The 20718-nt window shown below is 57.6% G+C and overlaps 1 protein-coding gene across 1 annotated transcript; it reads right to left on the reverse strand.

The window, feature by feature from the left end:
- Positions 1 to 656: 656 nt before the first annotated feature.
- Positions 657 to 15111, reverse strand: CLPTM1L (CLPTM1 like). The gene is made up of 17 exons (XM_041731986.1): positions 14816 to 15111; positions 14480 to 14580; positions 13213 to 13402; positions 11730 to 11878; positions 10648 to 10726; positions 8412 to 8529; positions 8083 to 8177; positions 7227 to 7311; positions 6011 to 6114; positions 5034 to 5099; positions 4106 to 4156; positions 3464 to 3546; positions 2925 to 2959; positions 2430 to 2485; positions 2302 to 2346; positions 1507 to 1622; positions 657 to 1135 (listed from the first exon to the last, which is right to left on the reverse strand). The coding sequence occupies exons 1-17, from the start codon at positions 14975 to 14977 to the stop codon at positions 1051 to 1053; spliced, it is 1620 nt and encodes a 539-aa protein (XP_041587920.1). The 5' UTR covers positions 14978 to 15111; the 3' UTR covers positions 657 to 1050.
- Positions 15112 to 20718: the final 5607 nt, after the last annotated feature.

Below are 20718 nucleotides of genomic sequence, written 5' to 3' on the forward strand. Positions count from 1 at the left end.
CCCCCTTCTGACCCTTCCCTGTAATGCACACATGGAGCTGGACGCCCTGACGTCCTCACTGAAGATGCAGCCAGCGTCCCCCGTGCTGTGCCCCCTGCCCCAGGCTGAAACGTCTGCACCCTCCTCAGTGGCTGGATCTGCAGGTACGGCACACAGGTGAGAGGTCCAGAGGACACCGTGTGCTCACCTTTCTGAAACCAAGTGAGGGTAAACTTTGACCAAAGTGTTTCCCGTTGGGCTCACTGTGTGTGGCGCACAAACCTGGGCTGCAGGCTGAGAGGCACACACGTGTGATTTCCACTGTGAATGGAACCCAGCAACAGTGTGTGTGGCAGATGAGTGGGGACAGGCAGGAGGGACGCGTGCTCCTGAGTGCAGGCCTCCTGCAGACACAGATCGGGGCTGGCCCCACCTCCTAGCTGGGAGGAGCCCACTCTGCTCCTCTGTGCCCTGACGCGGGGCACTTCTGGAAACACACCACCTGCCTGACCGCCGGTGGCTGTGCCACAAATCCAATACCAGGTACCAGCACGTTTGTGATCTGAGGGCTGTGGATCATTCACAAGCATGTGAATGAACCCGCCTCACACATGCATTTTCGAGAATGGGAAAAGTGAAGCAGCAGAGACACCCTCTGCGTCATACCAGGCCAGGAAAACGTTACAGCCAGAGAAATTTATTTTAAAATAGAAACATACGTACATTAAGCTTTTAAAATACTCAAATTTTAAACAAAAAGGGAAAAAGCCATTTGATCCCAGTCTCTAAGGAATAGATTTAAAGAGCCTCTTGAGTGCGTGGGGAGCGCTCACAGACACCGCACACTGGCCGGGCCTGGGCCCTCCTGCGTGGTGCAGGGGTGGGTGTCTGCCCGCGGGGGCCCCTTTCAAACACAGTGCCAAGGGACTCAGGAGGTAACGGGAAACGTTCAGGTTTTGGCAACGCAGAAGATGTAATGTCCAGGGAACCCCGTCAGAGGCCTCCGAAAACACTCAGCTGACAGCCCAGCTCCGCTGCCAAGGGGCTGACGCCACATAGCCTAGGTGGGCCTTAGTCTGTGTGGGGCCTCCGCTGGGGCTTCTCCTCATATGACTCCCCGAACTCGTTCACCCTGCTCTTATCCACGGGATAAAGCCTGCAAGGATGGGGGCCCATGGGCTCAGCGATGAGGACCCAATGACCCCAGCCGCCATGGGACAGGGGCTCTGGGGTCCCCTCGTGCCCACCTATTGTTTTTCATGTGTTTGTACCATCAGGACAGAGCTCTGTGCTCGAAGCTGGTCTAGATAGGTCCCCTGTCCCTGCCTGCTGGGCACACAGCTCTGCACCGTCTCCCTCTGCACTGGGCCAGACAGAGCTGGTGAGGAATGCAGGGATGCGCCTGGGGCCGGCTCACGCAGCCACGGAGACCAGCTCTTCTCAACCAGGAGATGGGGGCAGTCTCTCCCATCAACATACTGACTCCCTCCCCATGGGATGAGCAGCACAGGCGCCTGCCACACTCACCATCGCTGGTAAAGGTATACGAGGAACACCACGTCGTCCCTGAAGCATGCCAGCCGGTGGGAGGTGGGCATGGTGATGATGAAGGCAAAGACGTCATCGATGAAGGTGTTGAATGCCTGCCAGGCGGGATGGGATAGGGGGAAGGTGGGATCACGGGCCGTTGGGCTCTTTGGAAGACACCTGCCCTGGCACCTGTGTCCCAGTCACCCTCGTTACTGACTGCAAATGGCTGCTCGGTACACACCAACGTGTGGCCTCAAGTGTCCCAGCAACACCAGACAGGCAGGCGCAAGTGCAGCAATGCAGACGCCTGCCTCGCAGTGCACGCCCTGGGTCTGCTCAGCCTGTGATGCCCAGGGAGGGCTGCCCTGCAAACGTGGGCCAGGAACGTGCAAGCATCCCTGCTCCTCAGAACCGGTCATTTTATTTCACAAAATGGAACAACACATCTTAACCCAACCTCCCATGAAAACTGCTCAACGAGCATGAGAGGCCACATGGGCCCAAGCTCCATGTGTGTGGATGCACCAGGACAACCCCCAGGGCAGGACAGCTGGGGCATCTGTGTGGACACAGCCCCTGGGGGCAGGGGCTGGTCTGCGCACTGATAACATATCACCAAAAAGAACATGGTTTTTAATTCAAGAAAACGTCTTCGACTGCTGAGACATCAGAGAACCACCGTCCTTAAGTTGTCACCACGGTGCACATGACTCAAGAGGAGACCCCACCACCACCGCCATGTGCCACTCGATGGCCGTGTAAGCACTGAGGGGGCCCCAGGCTGGCACTGACCTTGTAGGTGAAGGCCTTCCAGGGCAGGTGAGCCACCGACTTCATCTGTGGGACAGGAGAGACGCAGCAGATCAGAGAATGGCCGCGCAGGAGACAAAGGCGAGCGCGTGGACAGACCACAGTCTTACCTTGTAGTTCACGAAGAGCTGAGGCAGCATGAACAGGAAGCCGAACGCGTACACCCCTGGAGGACAGACAGCAGGCTGGGGCAACTGCGGCATCTAGGCAGGAGAGCTGCTGCCCTGCAACTCAGAGCCACTCCCACCTCCAGGACACCCTCCTCTGCAGCCTGCACCAGGCCCTCAGCCACCCAGAGAACCCAGGCCGGTCAGGGAGGCCAGACGCCCGTGCGCAGAGCCCATGGCATGGCCTCAGGGAGTGTGTGTACACAGGGTCATGTCCTGGCCCTGAACCATTTCAATGAGAAAACACACAGCCCAGGACTCTGTAGCCCAGGCAGCCCGAGTGGGGCTCCTGCAGACAAACCAGGCGTCTGGGGGCCCCCAGAGCATGAGCTGCAGGAGAGGTCCTGCCTGCACAACCTCAAACCACACGGGGTCATGTGAAGGAGCCACAAGGAACCTGCTGAGATGCTGTTGGTGAGACTGAAGCCCACCACTCACCATTGACGAAGCTGTTGATCAGCCAAGAGTACCAGCTGCAAGAGAAAGAGCACTGTCAGCGCGCCAGGTCCCGCAGCCCCTGTCCTTCGGTGCCTGTCCCCTTGGCCAGTTGCACGGTCGTGGAAGCACCCGAGCACCTGCACGGACAGCCCGTCCCCCGGACCACAAGCACCAGGTGGTGGCCAGAGACCTGCGCTGCCAGGCGGTTTCCGTCAGAACTCTGACAACTCAAAGACCTGGGGTCCAGCCCTTGAGGTCGCGTCTGCAGGGGTCCCCATGCCCCGAATGCAGCGGCCATGTGGCCTCAGCAAGCTCCCCCTTGTTGGATGCATCTGCCTTTGTCCAGGACACCAGGGGCCCACCCGGGGGCTCAGTGCCCTCACTGCAGGCTGTGTTCTTGGTCTTGAGGTCCCCCCAGGGGAGGCCCTGCCACGGTCCACATAGCAAGTAACAGGAGGCAGAGGTGGGCAGGCCCAGGACTGAGGCCGAGGGGCGTCCTGGGTATAGGTGCCATGGCGTGAGGCTGGGCAACGTCCTACCTCTTATACTTGATGTTCAGCAAGGAGTAGATGGCGCCCCCAATGCACAGGGGGTAGAGCAGGTAAGACAAGTACTTCATGGCCTGCCAGGGAACAGGTAATCTCCGTGAGGAACCGACTTGCAATGGGAGAAACAAGCCCAAAGGGCACCCGGGCCCAACTCCAGGGAAGTGGATGTGCGTGGTGCTGGGCCGGCGCACGCCCAGAGAACACACAGGGCCAGCGGGGCAGCCAGATGCATGTGGACGTTCTCAACAGCATCCCTCTGGCTGGGGAAAGCCCCGTTGCCTACGGCAGACCAGCAAAGGGGCCAAGGAGGACGAAGCTGCACAGCCCTCCTGGGCCAAGTGCCAGCACCTTTGGGGACCCGCTTCTCTGGAGCTCCATGGGGATCCAGTAGAGCCCCAATGCAAACAGGCAGGAAGCGTACCCCAGCAAATGGGTAGCTGCAGCCATGCCCACGGCAGTGTGGGTGGGGGAAGCCTCAGGTCACCAGAGGTCACCAGAGTCCCAGGGACACAATGTGAGATCACAGCAACTGTGATGTGGAGACGCCCTGGAGTCTTTCCCATGTTGGGAACCTCTGCTGAGGGCGTGTCACCCTCAGCCACCAACCCACCCCAATCCACCCCTGCCGCCTACCTGAGTGTCATACTCCTCCGTCTTCCTCTCGGATTCGCTGTAAGTGCCAAACTGTCGCAGAATTTAACACAATCCTGTTAGTGACCGGACTCCAGGCAGGCGCACCCAGCCCAACTGCGTGAAGCTCACCCCAGGTGGCGACCCTCAGTCATATCCTTCCCCACGCCATCAGAACCACCCACGGGCCACAGCGTGTGCTGTGTGAAGCAGAAGCATGTTCCTCCGCATGTCCCCTCCCCAGGCTGCCCCCCCCACCTCTATTCCTTTAGCTTCCATAGCAAACGTGTTTCCTCTGCACACCGTGTTGTTTTCACATCAGTGACTGTACAGTCACCAAGCTACTTTACAACAGGACCAACGTCCTGTCCTTGATGATTTAGAACCTGGAAAACTGGGGTGCCGTGATCCCTGAACTTCTCCTGGATAGGGTCCCCCACAGCCGAAAGCACAGCACATGAACAGACCTCAAATTCACACCAACCCCAGCCCTTGTCTACCCAGAAGGCACAGCAAAGGCTTGCTACGGGGTACAAGGGTCAGCCCAAGGCAGTGGCTGTCGGTCGGGACCACGGCTTGGACAGTGTACTTGGCAGCATCAAGATGGCCTGCGTGTGGGGGGTGGAGTGCCTGGAGCCGGCACCCCCGCATACCGGCCTGATGGGGGAGCCTATGCAGGCTGCAGCACTAGTGGACACAGGCCCTGCCAGGGGCCTCCACCTGCGAGCTCCCACCGACTCATCTGCTGGGGAGCTGCTGTGAGCCAGAGGTCAGCCAGGTGGCCAAGGGTCACCAGTCCTGAGTGTGGCATCTAACTGTAGCGCAGCAGGGAGATGGAAGCAGATGCTCTGGGATGAGCACACCGGCTATTAGGCGGCGGGAGGAGGTGGGCTGTGAGGGGGGGCAGAGTCCTAACAGCAGAAACCCCCACCTGGAACTCAGGTCTCAGGCCCCTCCAGACAATGGTCATCTTCAAGGCCTTTTTCACCTTCCAGAGCTGATGACAAAGAATGAGAAACAGATGTTCAGCCTCAGACCAAGAAGTGCCCAGAACCCACCACCAGGAGGAGCCGGGCCACAGCCCCGCTGGCCCAGCTCCAGCACTCTTTGCAGCCTCCACCCGCCTCTTCTCTGTACCATGGGAGCCGGCACTCAGCCCAGCTGTCCTCCCCCAGGCCTAGGCTCCCTTCCCAGCCCACCTGCCTCCCTCCTGTTCACCAGAATCTTCTTCCTGGTGGGCACTGCGAGGCCCATGCCTCACCCCAAGTCCTGCCGTCTCCCATGTCCAGAGGACCCACCCCTTCTCATCACCTCACCAAGGTGGGACTAACAGCACAGCCACCTCTCAGGTGGCTTTCTGCACCGTGACAAGTGGGTATGGAAGGTCCCCGTCAGTGCTCGACAGGCAGACCAAGCGCTATCTCTGACCCGACCACCACATGTGCCAGCACCCACAGGCAGGGTCGCAGGACCACAGCTGTGGCCCAGGCTGGAACAGGGCAGTGCCGGAGCCCAGAGGAGCACATCCTGACCCACCGCCCCCTCTGCCGTCCTCAGGCCTGGCCCCAAGCTGCCTGCCCCACAGGACCCCTCTTCTGAGCCCCACACAGCCAGGCTGTCACAGGGCGACACACTCCTGGGCACCATGTCCACACTTCCTACAGCAGCCAGCACAGCGCCAGCTGGCGGCTCTGCATCTAACACATTACGGTACATGCCGCAGATGGCTGTGGGGGCGGAGAGTTTTTCTAACAGCAGCGGCAGCACCACCAGCTGCCAGGCTCTGGCGCCCAAGAAACTAAAGAGCCACTCCGCCCCCGCCCCTGCGCATGCAGGGGCTGTATCACTCCTGTGTGTCAGGGCTGGGCACAGTGCCAAGCACAGGCCCGGAGACACCAAACAGCTTACCTCGATGGCGGCGCCAATACCCGCAGGGACAAGCACCAGAAGGCTCGTCTGCTCGTCCAGCAGGAACAGGAAGATGACCACTGTGCTGAAGCAGCGCCAGAGCACTGGGGACAGAGAGCAGGGTGTGTGCTGCAGGGCTGGCTGTGCCCCATTCACATCCCGGAACCCCCATGCACCCCCTGCCTGCACCCCCCAACCCCACCTACCACCCCCAGCACACTCATGTCCCACCATCACAGGTATGCCCCACACCACCCCTCACGCACACCCCCCACAACCACATACACAAGGCCTCAGGTAATTCAGCCCCTCTGTCCACTAAACTGGAGTGGAGCCGGCGTGGCTGTGCAAATGTCCTGCGACACTGAACACAAAGTCCCCTCAGCTACAGAAATGTGTATGTGCTGCACTCGCAAACACAAGCACGTGGAAAGCACTTGGATAGTACGTGTTCTGGCAGGAATTAGGACTGGCTTCGCAGCACTCTTATGTCACCTCTTCCTGCTTTCACACCAATTCTGTGATAAATTAATTACCTCCTTCTAAGACCACAGTTTACGAGATGCTATGGCTCACTGACCGGCCCTACCGCTTCCTCAGGGATTCTCACAGAAGCAGAGGGCCAAGCCTACCAGGGTGCCTACAGAGGGCAGGGATGCCAGCAGCCATCCATGGCACATTTTCAGGGACCTACAGCCCACACACAGCCAGAGCCATCTGCTGCATCCCCCTACCCCTGCTCCCTAGAAGGGCCAGGAGAACTCAGTGGGGGCCCTCGTCCACTCTGAGGACATCAGAATCTGAGACACAGATGACAAAGGGCTGCCCAAGCAGTCTACACCACCCCAGTATGCGTTGTTGCCATGGGAGAAAGACAACGGCCTCTTTTGTTGAGACGCATACTTGGCAGCCACACACACATGGGCATCAAGATCCAGCATCTGTGCCATCGCCAGGGAGGGCATGGCATCCGGCCTCCATCACCCCATCCTCTGTCTGCGGTCATGGGCCTACACGATGTTCTCTGTGACCTAGACAGTCCCTCCCCAGCTTGTAAGCGTGCAAGACACATGGGCGCCCCTCCCACAAGAGCAGGACCCCTGGCTGGCGGCTGTCAGGATAACCATAATCTTCACGTTTCAGAAGAAACCTTAAATGCGTCTTTATCTAGAGCAGATATGCCCTGAGAATGGCCAAAACTCCAGAGAGCACCTACCTGCTTTGGTGGACATTCCAATCATGCTCTTCTTCTTTTTCCAGAAACTGATGTCATTTTTAAAGGCCAGGAAATCAAACAGAAGCTGGAAAAAAAAGCGCACAGCAATTTGCATCTTATGTCGCTCCTACGGCTGTTTTTCACCAAGTGACACCGCAGGTGTGCACTGGACTCGGATCCCAAGGACACTCCAGATGGACACCAGGTGCCCAGAAACCCGTGGCTTCACGCCCCGTCTACCATGCAGGAACCGCAAAGCTTCTGAGTGCAGTTGCAGCCATACACCCACAGGGACGTCCAGATACTTCCCTTGCCAGGTGCGGTTGGTTGGCTATTACCTGGAGCATCTGCCTTAGAAACACACGGCCTCGGTCGCAGACACTGGCCTTCTAATAAACACCACCATTTCCCAGCAGGCACTGGGGAGGGCTCCAGTAGGGCTTCCACGCCTGCCCTGTGGCCCACCTCGCCCACCCTTTCCCAGCCTGACCCCAAATCCAGCACCACTGCTATGACGGGGGGGGGGGGGGGGGGCAGCTTTCTTTCACCAGTTACAAGAAAAATTCCAAGGAAAGACTATATTTCTAATATTAAAATTATCACGTAAGATTATATAATAAAATGCCTACAATGCAAAGTCCTTCAACGACCTCATGAAATTTAGATTTCTTTCCAAAATGGCCACCAAGACCAGTAGACAAAACCCCAAGTCGTTCAGGCGGTCAGGGCCCCAGGTGCAGACACCCTCTCCTGACCTGGGAGAGAGGCCCCAAGTGGGGCAGCCAGGCCGTACCACGCAGACCCCTGGCTGATGACCGCAGGCGCCCATGGAGCCACCAGCCCAGTGACCACTCACGTGAAATGCTGCGACAAAGAAGGTCAACGCTAAGAAATACAAGTTGGTGTCGACAAAAATGCCTTTGACTTCATCAGCGTCTTTCTCTGAAAATCCTGAGAAGGGAAGAGAGACACACCAGAGAAGTAAGGTCAGCCACACCTGTCGCCACAGACACCACACACTCACGCGCAGCTGACAGCTCCACACTCAGCAGGGAAGGCTGGAGCTCACACTCCCAAGAGACCTAGGTTAAACCAGCACAGCAGGAAGTGCACAGGCTCAATCTTCCCGCCCTTGGAACTCAAGGTCACACCCGCCCCCAGGGCCCGGTTGACCAGCGGCCTCACCGAACTGCTGCAGGGAGTACACGGCATCCTGCATGTGTATCCAGAAGCGCAGCCTCCCCAGCGAGATCTTGTCATAGGACACGGTGAGCGGCAGCTCCGTGGTAGAGCGGTTTATGACCTGGAGGGAAGATAGCAGTGACACGGCACCCTCTCCAGGGCTGGGGCCGCCCACCCGTCCCTTCCCAACAGAACCTCACACTTCACACCTGGGCCCCTCGCAGCGACCGTCTGCCCCCTGACCTGTGGTTCCTGCCTCCCCTTCACCCTCCGCCCTGCCTGGGCCACCTCCTCATGAAGCGCTCAAAGCTTCTCTGAGTCACCCCAAGCCTGTGTGTCCCTCTGTCCCTGTCTCCTTGACGTGAGTGGCACCAGGACGCACCAGGAACCTGCTCTTGCAGATGAGCCAGGCACGGGCCTACTAGAGCCTCCACACCTCTCCAGAGACAAGGGGAAACCCAGCGTGGGCCCAGGGCTTCCGGAGACTCTCGAGTGCAGGGTGTGGGGCTGGGCAAGCCCATCCAGGGATGGGGCCAACAGAGAGCCTCAGGAAGATGGGACCCTTGACCTAGTGCATGTGGACACAAGGAGCTGCTGGGAGTGGGTGGGGGCCACCTCAGGGAAATCACAGGCTCTGGGGGCACATGTGGGCTGTGGCGGCCGGGTCCCAGATGCTGTGGGGGGAGGCACCCCGGCACACTGACCCCCTCCCCCAAGGAGCACCACGTCCCAAACACCACGTAACCCAGTGTTGATTCACTGCCTGTTGCTTGCTCAGCAGACCCCTGGCAGTGAACACAGATGTTACCAGCCCAGCAACCCGAGCATGCAGGAGCAGGACAGACCAGACACCAGGCCCAGGTGCAGAGCCACCCCACCCGGGGCAGCGCACCCCAGGCCCAAGCCCAGGGATGCCACTGCCTAAGCCCCAGAGCTGGCTGTCCCCCAGAGCTGGTGTTCATTCCAGAAAACAGCTCCCACTGCCGCAAAGTGTTAATGTCACCAAAAGACAACGCAGGACCACTGGCTGCCTGTGTGCTTGCTTTCGTGTCTGAGTGGCAGCGCCACATCACAGGAGACCACTGAGTCCACCCGTAGCCTCCAGCCTGTCCTTACTGCCCGCACCCCTGGAAGGACAGCACCAGGGCCTCAGCAGCAGGGACCAGAGAGCACTGACCGGCGCTTCGGGAGAACCAGCGTAGCCCCAGGTCTGCACAGAGCACCAGAGAACACCCCAGAAAACAGCAGGGGACAGTGAATGCCCACTCTGGCCTATGGGCCCTGTAGGTATAGGAGCCGGCCAGGGCAGTGCAGGAGCCCACAAGTTAGGGACTGCACAGGCCCGTCAGCAAAGGTGCAGAGTGACGGTCATTTCTGAGCTCCTCAGCCAGCAGGAGGCAGCAGAGCTGGGGCGGGGCCCAAGAGCCAAGCCCAGGTCAGGTGCCCCCTTTCCTGCTCACCACTGGGTGGCTCGAGCGTCTCATCTACTCCAGACTGGCTGAGCGCACGGCTCCCATCCTGGCAAATGTCCACAAAAGACTCTGACGTGACCAGGAGCCACAGAGCAGGGCACCCAGTCCAGCTCTGCCCAATGAGGCCAGAGAGCTCAGCTGTGAACCTTAATGACTCCCAGGACACAGACAATAGTGACCCTGCCACAGGACCGGGGACAGGGCACCAGACCGTCTGTGAAACGTGTGGCACAGGGCCTGGTGCAGAAGCCACCTTCTGCATGAACAGTCACCTTATTACGGCCTGGAAGTCAGCTATTTCGCTGACCCTCCGATCCGCCCTGGGGGGCAGGGTACGAGCTCCCTTCTACTCCTGCGCTCAGCCCTGACCAGGGCCACCCCGAGGGGGTGGGGGGAAGGCCCAAGGGATCCAAGGTGGATGGCGATACCATGTGGGGCCACCCCTAAAGGGGGCAGTTTGCCCAGGGCCCTCTCTGAGCTGCTCTGCACTTCCAAGCCCAACAACCAGGGTTCAACGGAACAATGTTCGTGAGCTGTTTTCAACACTTGGCTCTCCCGTGAGCTCTTCATACCCGCCATCCATACACCACATACAGAACCTTTCCAGATCCTTTCAGCAGAGTGAGCACCAGGGCTGGGGGAGGGAGTCAGAGGCTAACCCAGAGCGCACCCCTGCCAAGTCAGAAACGCCGCGGATGAGGCCTTGCAGGGCCAAGGGGGTGGCCACAGGCTCAGGGCCATGGCAGGCAAGAGGGAGCAACACTTACCATGAGGTCCTTCACCCGATTGCTGAGCTGGTCAATGAATAGGATGGGGAGGTAGTGCACGGTCTTCCCTAGCTGGATCCTGGGGGAGCAAAGCAGTTCTCAAGGTCACCACGGATGCTTTCACCATTAGAGAAACCAGATGTAGCCGAGATGCCGGATGTGCCTCAGGTCAAAGAGTCTCAGGACACACCTTCCCCAGGGAAGCAGAGGGCTCTAAGTAGCCGCTCCTCCCTGAAGTCACAGCCATGGGAGTGAAACCCCAGTGGCCAAGAGAATACCATTCAGGGTGTCCATGAGGGACGAGCCCACCTAGGCTGGGACACGGATGGTCCAGGGATGCAGAGGGACAATGGAAATAAAAACCCACCTGCCTTCTGTACTTGGGAGGAGTCCAGGGCCAGAGATTAAGAGTGGAGGACTTCTCCTAACCCTTTTGTACCCTTCAGGCATCTAATCGTGAAACTGTGTTGCACATTCAAGAATGATCTTTAAAATTTAAAAAGGAAAAAACTCTTGTGACAATCCCACAGTCACCCCTGACATGTGAAAAAGGAAAACAAGTCTCCACAGCCATTTCTAGGAGCGGCACAACCACTACCACATGTAAATGTAATAGCAGGCTCCCCAAAGAATGGAGATGCAGGACCGTCTAAATTGGTCACGCAACCTTAATACTCATGTTTAAGTAGTGCCAACGACATAAAATGATCTCAATGCTGATTTTTAAGTTAATGTAAGCAAAACAAGTTAAAGCAAAATGCAGAATGCTGACAGAAATAATCAATATGCAAAAAACACAAATCTCAAATGGGTGCAGCACTACTTCAAGAAGAGGGACAAGGTTCGGGGGTGCCCCAGGCAGCACTGCAGGCCCTGTGGGCCTCTTATCCCAGGGAGGCTCGGAGATGCAGGCATGGCCCATGCTTCTGGATTCTGGTAGGCTGGGCTCCCACAGGCTTCCTCCACCCTCCACACCACTGGGATCACCTCTTTGCTGCCAGCTCAAGGAATGAAGGAGCAACACTCGAGGCTGGGCAGGTCAACACCACCCCTGCCTCCCCGATGGGACCAGCAGCACTTACATCTTCATGTACCGATGGACGTCAGCAGGTAGGGAGGCCCCGTCAAAGACGAAGTCGTCCACCATCACATTCAGTGTTAGTCTTGGTCTCCAGTGAGAAACAGGCTCATCCAGGGCACTCGGTGGCTTCTTCTCTGCTTCTATCTGATGCTGAATGGAAGGAGTGACTCAGCAGAAGAGCCTGGTGCTGGGAGGAGGGGCACTGTCCCTGGGCCCGGTCTGGGGAGCCACCACCGCATACTGACACGGCACAACCAGGAAGCAGTGCCTTGCACAGTGTGGAGGGACCCGCAGCTGCCAGCTCCCCTAGAGGGACACCCCTCACTTCCTTCAACACGAGCCACAGGGCTGCTACGTTGCAACGTTGACCCCGCTTCAGGTCTTTGGGCTGACCTGCGTCTCAGGAATCCTGAGTAGGTAGGGGGCGTCCTGGGACATTTGCAGGAGGCATGGGGAGTTGGGACTAAGCCCTGTGGCTGGCAACAAGACTCAGGAGATCACACCCAGACCAAGTCTGGCAAGCCGTCTGGAGGACAGGGGTCAGGGCTGAGCCTCCGTCCTCCACAGAGCTAGTCAGCAAGGCAGCTATGACTGCCAGGGCCATCGTCCAGATCTAATGGACACATCGTGTGCTATCGGGTCATTTACTGTGTGTCCCACCTAAAAAGACACCCGCGGTTCAGCTAAAGTAGCTTACATTAGAAACGGTTTTCCAAGTAACACTAACAGCAAACGTTTACTTGGCGTTTGTATGTTCCAGAGAGCCCTTCACACCCCTAACGTCCACCACCCTGAGGCCCCAGGAAGGCACTGAGAGGCAGGGCCATACTGTCCCCATGAAAAGGAGCTGAGGGACTCTTTGCAAGTAGCCACGGCATGGAGCGCCTCACGGACACTCCCTGGAGAGCTGCCACATTCCTCATTTCTAAAGGACCTCACCTTGTTGCACACAGACCTGAGCACCAGAATTCCTCTGCTTTATGCACAGCTTTGTTAATAATCACCCAAGACAACTCTAGTTTCCCTGTACACGCAGTGTTCTATGGAGATACAAAATGTGTCCCACTCAAGTCCCTCTTTCATGATCGTGAAGGACAATGTCAGCACTGGAGAGTAGGCCTGCTATCTCCATGGTGCAGGGCTCTCCCGGCTCCACCCAAGGTCGGTGGCTGAGCCTTGCAGAAGGGACGCCCCATACCCCACTGGGGCGCACACGTGCTCCCTGCAGGTGGAGGGGGCCCAAAGCCTGAGAAGTAATCTATCACTGGATTAAACTGTATGTGACTAACTTGGCACAAAACTTATCTGCAAACCCAGGGGAAGTGATTTAGATGAAGAACAGGGATGCACACCTGTTACGTCAAACTGCTTCACTTCCTGGGGTTGGTCCAGTTCTAGACACACTGCACATGGAGAAACACGTGTGTGTGAATTCCACGGGGGAGAGCGCAGGCTTCATCCGGTCAGTGACCTCATGCACTCACCTGCGTAGTGGATTCCCCAGTGAGCAGATTGACCTCTTCTGGCTTGGGAACCATGTAGGTTGTCAGTGGGCTCACCAGGTGCACCTGCTTCCCGTCATGCCACGGGAGAATGCCAGCATGATGGAGGAAGATGTAGGCATACAACGTCCCATTGTTTCTAGTTTTCTTTGGTACAGAAACATTAACTGTCCTAAAACAAAAGAAATGACCGTTTTCTAACTGCGAGCACCTGTACACACAGGGCAGACTATTCAAATATCTTCGTAAATTATGGGGTTTCAAACTAACTAATTTAGATTAGAAAGACTACCACTGAAACCCCCCTGCCAGGACTTATGAAATCCTTGGCACCGGCTTTCACACACCCGAGCACCACATACATCTGCACTGCTGCCTCTGTTTCTTGGTGCTCAGCGATGTCGGGGCTGCGGTGGCCAGGCAGGCAGAAGCCGACCTGAGCTCACCGCGTCCCTGAGCACTGCACTGCACTGCCTCCTGCAGCTCTTGCACGGGGCGGGCTGGCCAGAGGACCTGCCTTCTACAATCCCGTCACTTCTGACACCTCCCTGCCCACTTAGAGGAAATACAGACTCCTTGTTGACAAGCAAATTGTTTTTTCTTCTTTTTAAGATTTTATTTATTCATGAGAAACAGAGAGAAAGAGAGAGGGAGAGGCAGACACACAGGCAGAGGGAGAAGCAGGCTCCCTGCAAGGACCCTGATGTGGGGCTTGATCATGCCCTGAGTCAAAGGCAGATGCTCAACTGCTGAGCCACCCAGGTGCCCCACAAATTGCTTTTTAAATCATATCCGTGCAAAGTCTTGTAACTGGGACCATATAACAAACACAACTTCTAAAAGTCACTGTGTATTCTAGCATTTATGCCTCTATACTTACATTTCCCTTAACTACGGTCTCCTACAAAACCTTCTCCTCTGCCCTATTCTCCACACGGAAACCTAAGAGCTACGTCAGCTATGAAGAAACAAGCTGCTGCTGTGGGAAACTGCCAACCCTTCTGCAGCCACGCTCACCCCTGGCTCATCGCTGGAAACTGTGCATCCCGTGGCCAGCGCCTGGTGAAGCTACCTCCTGAGTGGGAGAGTCCTCCTCGGCGGCTGGCGGTTCCCCCTGGGCCGCGGGGAAGGCGTCCCACCACTGGCAGCCCAGTACTGACGGCCCTTCTCCGCGGCACCCCCGTGAGGTACGCGGCGCTACCCTTCCCTCCGCCTCACCCAGTGGCTGGCCCCAGGCCCAGCCTCTTACTTCTCAAATTTTGACTCCACGTCAAAGTCTTCCACGTTCAGGACCAGATCCACGTTGTTCTCAGCACCGAGGTTGGACCGTGTGGTGGTGTAGACACTGAGCTGGAAGGGCCATGGGGGGAGGGTCAGCGGGTAGGGAACACCGCCCAGGGGCTCCCCACCGAAAGGAGGGCCACCTGGCTGCCCGCTCAACAGGGGAAGGTCCCACCTCCGCTCCAGGCAGCAGAAAGCCCCGACTGGGCTCACAGAGCCGCGTGGCCTAGCGACACCGCGCAGGGGCCCCCGCCCCCGCCCCGCCCCCGCCCCGGGCCCTGCCGCCGCCGCGCCCCGCGCTCACCTGCAGCTTCGGCCTCCGCGCCAGGTAGGGCTGGATGCAGTTGCCGTCGCGGGCGCACGGCCGCGTGTAGACGATGCCGTACATCACCCAGCAGGTGTGCACCACGTACACCACGAACACGCCCACCACCAGGCTGGTGAAGGAGCTGCGGCCGCTCCACATGGCGCCGCCGCCCCCCGGGCCGAGCGCGGCGCCCTCCCCGGCCCCGCCCGGCCCGCCTCGCAGCCGCGGGCCCCGCCGCCCGCCCGGCGCGCTGCCGGCCGCTCGGGCCTCCGCTCACGCGAGAGCCGCCGCGCGCCGCCGCCACCGCCGCGGGGGAACGAACGCGCCGCGCGCCGCGGGCCGCCGGCCGCCCTGCATGCTCCTGCCGCCCTCCGGCAGACCTGTCGCCGCGGGATTCGCCGGCCGCCGGCCGCTTCCGGGTCCCCTGCCGCCCGCCGGAAGTGGGCGGGCCGCGCGGCCCCCTGGGAAACGCAGTCCTCCAAACGCTGCACACGCACGCACGCACGCTCGCGTCCGGGGCGCGTCGCACGCTGGTGACGTCTCCTGCCCGCGCCGTCCTCCTGGACGCCTCCTGGCGTGCCTCGCGGGGTGCGGGCGCTGGGCCCTGGGCTTGTCGAGGACCGGGGGAGTCCTAAGGAGGACGGGACGCGACGGGACGGGACGGGGGCGCGGGGCGGGGCTACGAGGAGGGGGCGGGGCGGGGCTGCGAGGGGGTCGCGGAGGGGGCGGGGCCGGGGCGGTCGGGGTGGTCGTCGCTGGGCGGACCCGGGGGCCGGGCCGCGGGCAGGGCGGGGCTGCGAGGAGGTCGCGGAGGGCTGGAGGGTCGGCGCGGGGTGAGCGCGCTCGCAGGCCGCCGGCTCCCGCGGGGGGCGGGGTGTTAGCACGCGGGGGCGGGGTGGCGGCGGGGCGGGGCGACGCGCTGCTCTTGAGGCCCTTCCTCTTTGGAGTTGCGGCAGAATAAAAAGTCGGAGAGTCCGTAGACTCGCGAAGCTCGAAGGCCCGATTTCGTGCCGTTTGCATATGCACCCCGGGGGCATCCGAGGGAACCGCGAAGCTCCTGGAACCCCTGGGTCTCGGTGCAGAGCAGCGGGTGCGGGGGGCGGTTCCCCGCAGAACGCCCCCTCCGCGCGGCGGGGCCCTCTGCCCGGCGGACCCGGTCGTGCCCCCGTCCCCCAGCGGAGAGCAGCCGGGTTGGCCGGCACACGCCGGTGCTCCGCCTGCGTCCCTCCAGGCTCGGGGACCTCGAACCCTGAGCTCAGCGGACCCCCCCATACCGTGGCCGCGCTGCCAACGCTGTTCTTTTCTGTGTCGACTGCGATCCAGAACCCGTTGGGCTGTAATGGGAACGGGGGTGCGTTCGTGTTCTCGGGGAGGGGGCGCATTGCTTCAGGTGGGGTCGGGACGGGGACTTGAGGCAGGTGGCGCTGCGGGGGCGGGGCAGGCGTCCCGGGAGCCAGGGGCTCGGCTGGGTGCAGGGGGCTGACGCCCCCACGCCTAGTTGCTCCCGTGGAGCCCGTCGGGGCCTGTTGGCTCGGCCCGCCCCCCGCCCGCCCTTCCCTGTCCCTCCTGCTCTCTGCCTAGCGAGCCCGTGTGAGATCCACCCTCCTTACCAGCCCTCTGCTCGGTGGCCAGGCTAGTTGCCTGCGTGTCACCCCTGAGCTGTCACCTGCCCCCGCCACCCCTGCGGGGCCCGGCGGAGCCAGGCTGCCTCTCCTCCTGCCCCGCTGCTGTCAGGGCTCTGGTCGGTGCAGGGCAGGAAGGAAGGCCCCAGGCCTCCTCATCTTCAGGGAACACAGGTGGATTCCAACCCCACACACACGAGGGGATGGCTGGCTCCACGGGATGAGGGTTCTCCTGGAATCCAGGGGGCCAGGACGCAGCCAGGCCTCAGGAAGGAGCTGCAGAGCCCCAGAGCCCTGAGGTTCCTGTCCCCTTTCTTCTCCCTCACCTTGAACTCTATCCCAGGTGCACACTCATTGCAAGCAGGGATGACGCGATACCACAAAACTGGGCATTCTGCTGCTCCTGCATGTAGAAGCTGATGCAGGCAGGTCAGGTCCAGGGTTCCCCGGGGCTTCCTGAAGGAGCAACCAGGACCATCCCTGGCCCCATATGGGCAAGCCTATGGGCCAGCATTTGGGCCAGAAGTGGAACGCAAGCCAGCAGGAGGTGAATGCAGAGTTTATTGAAGGAATAGAGAGAGTGCAGGTATGCAGAGTCTGGGACTCTTGGAGAGGAAAGAGTCCTTTGGACCTTTGTCTAAGGTCCAGGGTTTTTATTGAGGATGGTGGTGTGCTGTGTGCGTCCTCACAGGCATCCAGATGTCCTTCCCAAGTCAATGAGTCCCTGGAGCTGGGGGTCTTGGCATGGAGATGTCTGGTGCTGGGGGTCTGGGGTACACATGATGTTTTCATCTGGTCATTGTCTCCTGCTGCTTCCTTTATCCCTTACAGGGAGGATGTGCCCTGTTTGCAGCCTGGGGCTTGTGTAAAGTGCCAGGGCAGGTCCTAGCAAGAAAAGAAGCCAGAAGAGGAGCGAAAAACAGATTTGCATGGAGTCCTTCAGTTTTGCTATCTCAAAGCTATAAAAAGATCTTGCGAAGCTTTCTGGAAGGTCAGATACAAACTCCATGCTGTGCAGGGACTTGGAACTGACCTGGCTTCTGGGCTGCTTCCATGTCTTGGCTGCTGTAGATAATGCTGCTGTACACATTGGGTGCATGTGCCCAGTGGAGTTTGTATGTTTGTGCCCTTCAGGTAAATACCCAGTAGTGCAATTGCTGGGTGCTAGGGTAGCTCTATTTTTAACTTTTTGAGGACCCCCACAATGTTTCACAAAATGCACCAGTTTGCATTCCCACCCACAGTGGACAAGGGCTCCCCTTTCTCACATCTTCACCAACACTTGTTTCTTGTGTTCTTGGTCTCAGCTCTCGTGGCAGGTGTGATCACTGAGGTTCTGGTCTGCGTTTCCCTGATGCCGAGGGATGTGGAACATCTTCTCATGTGTCTTACTCATCTGGACATCTTCTTTGGAGACATGTCTGTTCATGTCTTCTCATTTTTTAATTGGGCTATTTGTTTCTTGGGTGTTGAGTTTGCTAAGTTCTTTATATATTTTGGATACTAACCTTTTATTGGATATGTCATTTGTAAATACCTTCTCCCATGCTGTAGGATGCCTTTTAGTTTTGTTGACTGTTTCCTTCACTGTGCAGAAGCTTTTTATCTTGATGAAGTCCCAATAGTTTATTTTTGCTTTTGTTTCCCTTAACTACAGAGAAATTTCTAGAACCAATTTTGAATAAAGTAGATGCGAGGGCAGATATACATGTGTTTATGCTGTCTGGGCTCCTTTGTGCATCCCCTGGCTCTAGCTGCCGTTTGTTCCTTTGGCCTCTTTGGCTTCCGTTAGCACTTCTCATGCAGACCCATTGCTGTTTGGTTCTGTTAACCATTATTTGTAGGAAAAAGCTTTTAATTTGCTTTCCTTTTTTTTAAAATATATATGTATATATATATATTTTTAAATTTATGATAGTCACACAGAGAGAGAGAGAGGGGCAGAGACATAGGCAGAGGGAGAAGCAGGTTCCATGCCGGAAGCCCGACGTGGGATTCGATCCCGGGTCTCCAGGATCACGCCCTGGGCCAAAGGCAGGTGCTAAACCGCTGCGCCACCCAGGGATCCCTCCTTTTTTTTTTTTTTTTTTTTTTTTTGAATATATTTTCACTAATTACGGAGTCCCAGGTGGATGGGCATGTTTTCTTCAGTATGTCAAAGCACACGGTTCTCTTGTCTTCTAGCTTGGGTTGTTTCTGATGAGAAATAAGCACATCCCTATTCCTGCTCCTCGGTATATAGTGTGTCCATTTCCTCCATCTGTTTTTGGTTTTTTTCCTAAGAAGCCATTGGTTTTAATGTGTGAATTTCATCAATTTTTTAATTTTGTTTTCCTTTTCCTTTTTAAAAAATTTCATCAAGTTTGAAGATGTTGTAGCCAAGATGTCTTTAATATCATGCTTGCCTCCTCTTCTGTGGCCCTGGCAGTACATACCTGAGACGGCTTGCTGCTGTTGTGGTGTACCTGAGGGTCTGTGCATTTCTTCAGCTTCCCCCCTCCATGCTTAGGCTCAGATGCTCTCTAAGGTTACTTATCCAGGGGCACTGGTTTCCTTGTTTTTCCCTGTAGTTTGCAAACTGCTGTTAAGCTCATCCTGTGACTTTTTACTTCAGATGTTATATTTTTTGTTTCTAGAAGTTCCACTGAGTTTTAGAAATTTTTGTACATCCTGGAGGAAACATCATATGGTAAATAGAGATATTCCTTTGGTGTTTGTACAGGTGCACATTTCTCCACTTTGTGGCTGCCTCAGTGTGTTCAGCTACCTTCATCCAGGCAGTCCTGTGAGTTGTTTCCAGCCTTTAGCTGTTAAAGCCTAAACCTTGAACATTCATCATCCTTCCCTTCCTTCCTTCCCTCCTGCCATCGTATCTTTGGGACAGATCCTCAGCAGTGGGGTTGATTAAAATGATAAATGTGGGATCCCTGGGTGGCGCAGCGGTTTGGCGCCTGCCTTTGGCCCAGGGCGCGATCCTGGAGACCCGGGATCGAATCCCATATCAGGCTCCCGGTGCATGGAGACTGCTTCTCCCTCCGCCTGTGTCTCTGCCTCTCTCTCTCTCTCTGTGACTATCATAAATAAAAAATAAAAATTTAAAAAAAAAATGATAAATGTATGTATATGTCTCCAGCCATGCCAGATGCCTACCCCCAGGTGGTGTCCGGCTTGCATTGAAGCCCCAAAGTAGGAGGAGGTCTGTTTCTCCTGAGCTCTGCCGTCAGAGGGCAGTGTCAGACCTCTGGGGTTATGCCAGTTTGCTCCGTGAGATGTTGTTAAGTTAGAGTCGTTTTTGTTTCTCTGATGATGAAAAATAACTGGCTTCTTGCGTGGAGCAGGAGCCGTGGTCCTCCCGGGTCCCATTCAGTGCTGGGCTGGAGTGTTTTATGAGCTCAACGAATAATCGCCAGCACGGTCCATTCCTCTCAGTGCTGATGTGGGACGGGCTCTGCAGGATTCGTTCAGGAAAAATAAGATCCCATTAAGTGAATTTATGGGTTTGGGAAACTAAAAAATGCAGTTGAGTTGCCATCTATGTACAAATATTAGAAATAAGACAGTTACCAGAGGTCGTTGGGGTGAGCACCCAACTCTGCATCTCCTCTGGGAGCAAGCCGACTCCACGTTTCCAGATGTTGTCTCCGAAAGTGAAGGGCGCCGCACCTGCTGTGTCCCGGGAGATAGAAGGCACCAGATGAAGCCCATACCCTCCCTAGCGTTACCCTTCGTGAACTTGGGAACATACCAACGGGCAGCGTGCTCAGGAAGTCAGGACTTGGAGCCCGACTTGGTACAGAGGAGTGGCCACCTTGCCTGAGCCTCTGTTCTTGTCGTCGTGGCAGCTAGAAGGCTGCTGTGTGTGAGGTGTCAGCTGGGCAAGGAGTGAGGGAGGGCGGGGCGCTGGGCTCCATATGGGTCCGCGTGGCTGTAGAACGGGCCCCACAGGCAGGGGGCTTAGCCCTCCTGCATTTCTGTCCTCTCACTCTGGGGGCTGGAAGTCTGAGATCAGGCCTGGGCAGGCTGGCTTCTCCTGACCCCTCTCTGGTGGGCTGTAGACGCCAACCTCTCTCTGTGTCCTTCCATGGCCGTCCCTCTGCGTGTCTGTGTCCTGCTCCCCTTTTCTGATGAGGACAGTAGTGGTATTGGGTCAGAGTGTGCCTGAACAACCTCCTTAGCTCAGCGACCTCATGTCTGTAAAGACCTCGTGTCCAAACCCTGTCGCATACTGAGGTTATGGGGGTCGGAACATCAATGGACGAATTTGCAAAAGACGATTCA

This window comes from Vulpes lagopus, chromosome 17 (genome assembly GCF_018345385.1).
Source record: "Vulpes lagopus strain Blue_001 chromosome 17, ASM1834538v1, whole genome shotgun sequence".
Lineage (NCBI taxonomy): Eukaryota > Metazoa > Chordata > Mammalia > Carnivora > Canidae > Vulpes > Vulpes lagopus.

Coding starts and splice junctions, on each gene's coding strand:
- CLPTM1L (XM_041731986.1), bottom strand. CDS start 14,977: ATGTGGAGCGGCCGCAGCTCCTTCACCAGCCTGGTGGTGGGCGTGTTC. Junction 7,312..8,082: donor TCTTTGTCGCAGCATTTCAC/GTGAGTGGTCAC, acceptor TTTTTTTTCCAG/CTTCTGTTTGATTTCCTGGC. Junction 4,157..5,033: donor GCCTGAGACCTGAGTTCCAG/GTGGGGGTTTCT, acceptor ATTCTGCGACAG/TTTGGCACTTACAGCGAATC.